The sequence below is a fragment of the Habropoda laboriosa genome, unplaced genomic scaffold (genome assembly GCF_001263275.1).
Source record: "Habropoda laboriosa isolate 0110345459 unplaced genomic scaffold, ASM126327v1 scaffold34, whole genome shotgun sequence".
Lineage (NCBI taxonomy): Eukaryota > Metazoa > Arthropoda > Insecta > Hymenoptera > Apidae > Habropoda > Habropoda laboriosa.
In genome coordinates this window covers 69,044-73,617 of record NW_017100142.1, presented here as the reverse complement: position 1 = coordinate 73,617, position 4,574 = coordinate 69,044, and the positions used below count along the sequence as shown (strand labels likewise).

Here is a 4,574-nt window from a genome sequence, read left to right as displayed (position 1 = left end):
AGTATCGGGACGATTAACGAGCACCCGCATGTGCTTGCACAGCACGCTAGAAGCTACTCCGCGAACGCGAAAATAACTGCAGGCCATGGAACGTATCTCGCCTGGTCCCTTTTAGGACCTGTCATCGCGCCGACACATTGTACCTCGAAGATTCCAAAGTCTATCCTGGCCACGATAATGCGATATCGCGTGCGCCACAGGAACGAACCAGCCCAGATACCGCGAACTCGGTGTAGTTACACCATAATGCGCAATCGCTGTCGGTGCACCCGTTGCACCGATCCAAGAATAGCACGTAGAAATTTCCGCGAACCAGCGCGAGCACTTAATCCTCCAGGCAGCGTTCGAGATGATCCCGCTTCCTTCCGAAAAATCATCGTCGCCGCGGCGTTATCCGTTATCGAGCTCGGCAATTGTATACTAATATGCGTCCGCGAGGCGCCTCGCGCCGGGTAATAAACGTAACTATGATATATATCGAGATACCGATACGCGGCGCGACACTTCGCCGGCACATGACTAAACGTTTCGCCGTAAACTACAGATACGGCTTTAAATGCCCCGCTTATCGCTGCCGGAGATTACGGCTGGAAGTTCATTAATCGTGGCAGCAGTCGTTTCAACGAAAACGAAAGACTAGAGGAATTCGTGACCTATGCTTACGCTTACGCTTGAAATTACGTTAAAAATTTTCGAGGAATTATAAATACCGATCGTTGGAACGACGAGTTAACTCGTCCTCCCCAGCCGGTAGATTAATGGCTCCCGATGGATTTCGAGCGAGAACCGACAGATAGTTGTACCAGCAGCCCCACGAGAGTCGTGGAATCTCGTAGTCGGTCCTGTCTACAGAAGGACACGGTTGATTTTTCCCGAAAGGCGAGAACAACGTGGAGAGAGAGCCTGCGCGGAGTTAAAGGGGTACGGGACGCGTGACGAGGTGGATAGTCGGGCGCGCGACACGACTATGCTCTCGATATTCCGTTTTTCTTTCGCCGCTGTCTCACTCGGGTGGCACGGTCGAGTGTAAGCCAACAGAAGTAAGGACGGGTTTCCGATTAAGGCCTTATAATTGACGTCCCGGGTCCCCCCGTCTGGCTTAGTCACCGGCAACTGGAAGAAGAGGGCCGCCGGACCCGCTTTTGCGGATCGCGGATCAACGAACCGTCGCCGGACACCAGACGCCGTTTGCGCCGCTTTTGCGCCTCTTTTCACGCCCTAACCCTCTCTCCCCTCCACTCGCTTCTCTAAGCCTTCAATTTCGTCTAAATGAACGACTCTACCGAGAACGACTCTACCGCTCTTACGAGCTACTCGAGAAAGTACTACTCGTCTCTATTTAGGGTGTACCGAAACTTGGAAGAGGTATTAAAGCGAGATCGAAAGCGACGACAGCCGCGCTGCCAGACACCCTGGATTTTTAACGATCCGCGACAAAGATTCGAGACGAGATTACCGAGATTCCGAGCATCTCGGTGAATCCAATTTACCCCTCAACCTTCCACCTGTACGTCATATAAATCGGTTTAAGCAGAAAGGCTGAGTAGCACCTCGGTGGATAATGGGATAAGTCGCGAAAACTTTCGATACGCGTCAAGGCGGATGTGTAATACGCACAGGTGAAGAGGGTTCGGCCGGGTTGCCTAGGCAAACGAGCGCAACAGTTCTGAACTCGTAAACGAGACGAGGAAAGTGGACGACGAAAACGGCGCTAACGAACCTCGAGCCCGAGTTACTTCCAAGAAGTATCAAAGAACTTTCCTCGCTTTTACCCTTTCTACCTATGCTCGAAAAATACTCGAATAACGCAGTATCATCTAACTGTGAATAGCGGTGACAATCTTTCTCGTATCGGCGAATCATCTTTCTTTCAACTGTTTCCAACGGTATACGATAAATTCCCCGCGTCTTGCGCGAGAATTTGACGCGCGAATAACGTAACTCGTTGAGCAGGAAACAATCGTTATCTTTGAGATCGCGGATGTATCGATAACTGGTTCAGACAAATAACCCAAGAGATAAGGGTACAGGAAAGTTGGGGCGGCCACATGTGGTTAGGAGTGTCCTAAAGGAGTTCGTCAGCAGCTCGTCGAAAGTTTCACACAGATGTTCGTGTGACGAGATACTTCCGATATCTCGAGTTCGACTTAGGCGTGATAAATGAAGCGGTGGCGGAAGGTCTGCTACCAAGAGAGGAGGAGGCTACCGTGATCGAACGAGTCTTTGGCCGGGAATCGTGTTTGGTGGGAACGAGAGCAGGGTAGAAGAGCGCGTTGAACCGCCGGCAAATTGGACCACCTTCAAAACTTCACGCTCGTTACGCTCGTTCTGGCGTGGAGTTCCGGTGGGAAGCGTGCGTCCCTATCGTCGTCGAGGTTCGATCGCCTCTCGTGAACCGGTGAAAGAAGAAGAAAAAGCTCCGGGTACCAGCTAGAACAGCCACGCACGCCGTCTTGAAGGCGATCCAACTTACGTGGCGGTTTAAATATACGCGTGTTCGCGTCTCGATTACGCGCCTCGAGGAAAGCACCTCTTCTCCTCTTCTCTTCGCTTCTCTCTTCTGTTAGCCGCGCGATCGTACGCGTGTAGGCGTGTTGCTCTCGCTCCACAGCCAGAAAACGAGTCTCTCTCGGATAGTAAGATATACATGAGTAATAGCGTCAAAGCGCGGTCACAATTTATCGTTGGCGGTTCTAACGCTGTCCGGAATGATTTCACCCCGGCTGAAAGGATTAGATTTCTAACGCAGCTTTTTGCATCGTATATAATCTAGGTGTCACCCGTTTCGTTGATACACCCCAAGCATCCTGCTACATCGTACGAAACGAAAGAGGAAAAAAGAATCTCTCACGCGACAAGCATCGTCGCTGAACCTGAATAAAAGCGGAAGCTACGCGTTTCTTCGATCGACAATCGTGTGTGTATCTACTCACCGTAATCCGGTCGAACGACAGCCTGCACCGCCTGTTCGTTCTTCTTGCTTCGTATCACCGGCTCACCGAGGATCGTGAAGTTTCTGGGTCCCACGCGATTCACAAACACTAGATACACTTTACCCCTCTTAATATTGGCTCGCACCACACCACTCTGATTATCGCGTTGCTGCTGCTGTTGCTGCTTCCCGTCGGTGTCGTAGCCGCATACCGTCGACTTGCCCGGCGTCGATTTGTCGCGAAAGTGCAGCCTTACGCTGTCGTTTTTCAGCAACGGCTGAAAACCCGGCTGGTTCTTGTATACTTGCTTTACCTCGAACGTCACCGCGTAGTTGAAGCCTGGTTTCCTATCGGACGACATGCTACGAGCTTTGCCCTCGAACACGGTAGGCGCCAGGTAAGCTCTGTTTCCAACGTCCACGTCTGGGCACCAGTTCTGACCGCGACAACCCTTGTTCCGGCATCGTCGTCGTTGCTCCCTAGGCGAGTCCGCTTTCGTGCGGTTCTTTGGTCGTTGCTTGGCCGATCTGATCACACGAGGCCTCTCCACGGACGACTCCGTACTCCCGCCGGGATATAGAAACGGCGTCTGTGTCGACGTGTGACGAGGTAATCGCGTCAAACCTGACTCCTCCATCTTTGGATGAATTTTCCTCGCCTCGAGGTGACGATTCGCGTGCCTCGACGAGGAGACGAACGCCTCGCGTATCGAATCGTCCAGCTCTTCCCCCTCCTCTTGCTCCTCGGAAGCATCTTCGGGAGGTAGGTGGTCGGCCGGGAAAGTGGAGGAAATTCGTTCGCTGGCGAAACGATCTCGGTCGTTCACCCGATACGTTCGAGAGTTGTATCGGTTAACGTTCTCCGCCGAGGGTCTAATCTGTCGGTGCAACTTGTTCTGTTCGAGTTGTTCTCGATGCGTCGTTGGTAAGACGACCTCGTCGTCTTCGTCGTCGTCGTCGTCGTCGTCTGTGGGCAATACGTAATCTCTGGTAGATGGAGCGTGGAGCTGTTCGGTGGGTAGACGATGGTCGCGTCTATCGATAGTTCGCGTAACGAAGTTCCAAGTTGGTAAACGGTAATCGAGGGGCTTTTCAATGATGCTCATCGATGGCGGATGGTCGCTGGTGGTCCTCGTCGACGTCTCCTCGAGGGAGTTCCGATTGGCGGGGGGTGCCGCAGCGAGCGCCAGTGCGCCCCACCAGCCGCTTAAGATCCCGGCGAAAAACAGAGACGCCCACATCATCCGACCTGCTTGCTGGTTTGATCGGGGGTGAGGTCGACACCTCGGTCACCCCGAACAAGCACTTTCTCTCTCTCTTTTTCTCCTCTCTCTCTCTCTCTCTCTCTCTCTCTCTCTCTATTCTTTTCTCTTTAGTCGTCGCGAGCGAATTCGCCTGGAATTCCTCACCTCTCTCTCTCTCTGTCTCTCTCGATGCGTGTTCTTCAACGATTCGTCCTTTCTACCTTTTCGGATAACGTCTCGATTCGTCCTTGGAGACAAACGGAAACGCTCTTCACGAGGTGTTGTACCACCAGCAGCAACGACACATCGGGACTTCCATCGGACAGATTCTCGGCTGTCTGCTCTTCGTCCAACGCGATACCGTCCTCTTCATCCTTGACGCCTCGAGAATGGATGCG

The 4,574-nt window shown here is 52.7% G+C and overlaps 1 protein-coding gene across 1 annotated transcript; it reads right to left on the bottom strand.

Moving 5' to 3' along the window:
- Nucleotides 1-2,925: 2,925 nt before the first annotated feature.
- Nucleotides 2,926-4,176, bottom strand: LOC108571694. The gene has a single exon (XM_017933801.1). The coding sequence runs from the start codon at nucleotides 4,174-4,176 to the stop codon at nucleotides 2,926-2,928; it is 1,251 nt and encodes a 416-aa protein (XP_017789290.1).
- Between the last annotated feature and the right edge of the window lie 398 nt (nucleotides 4,177-4,574).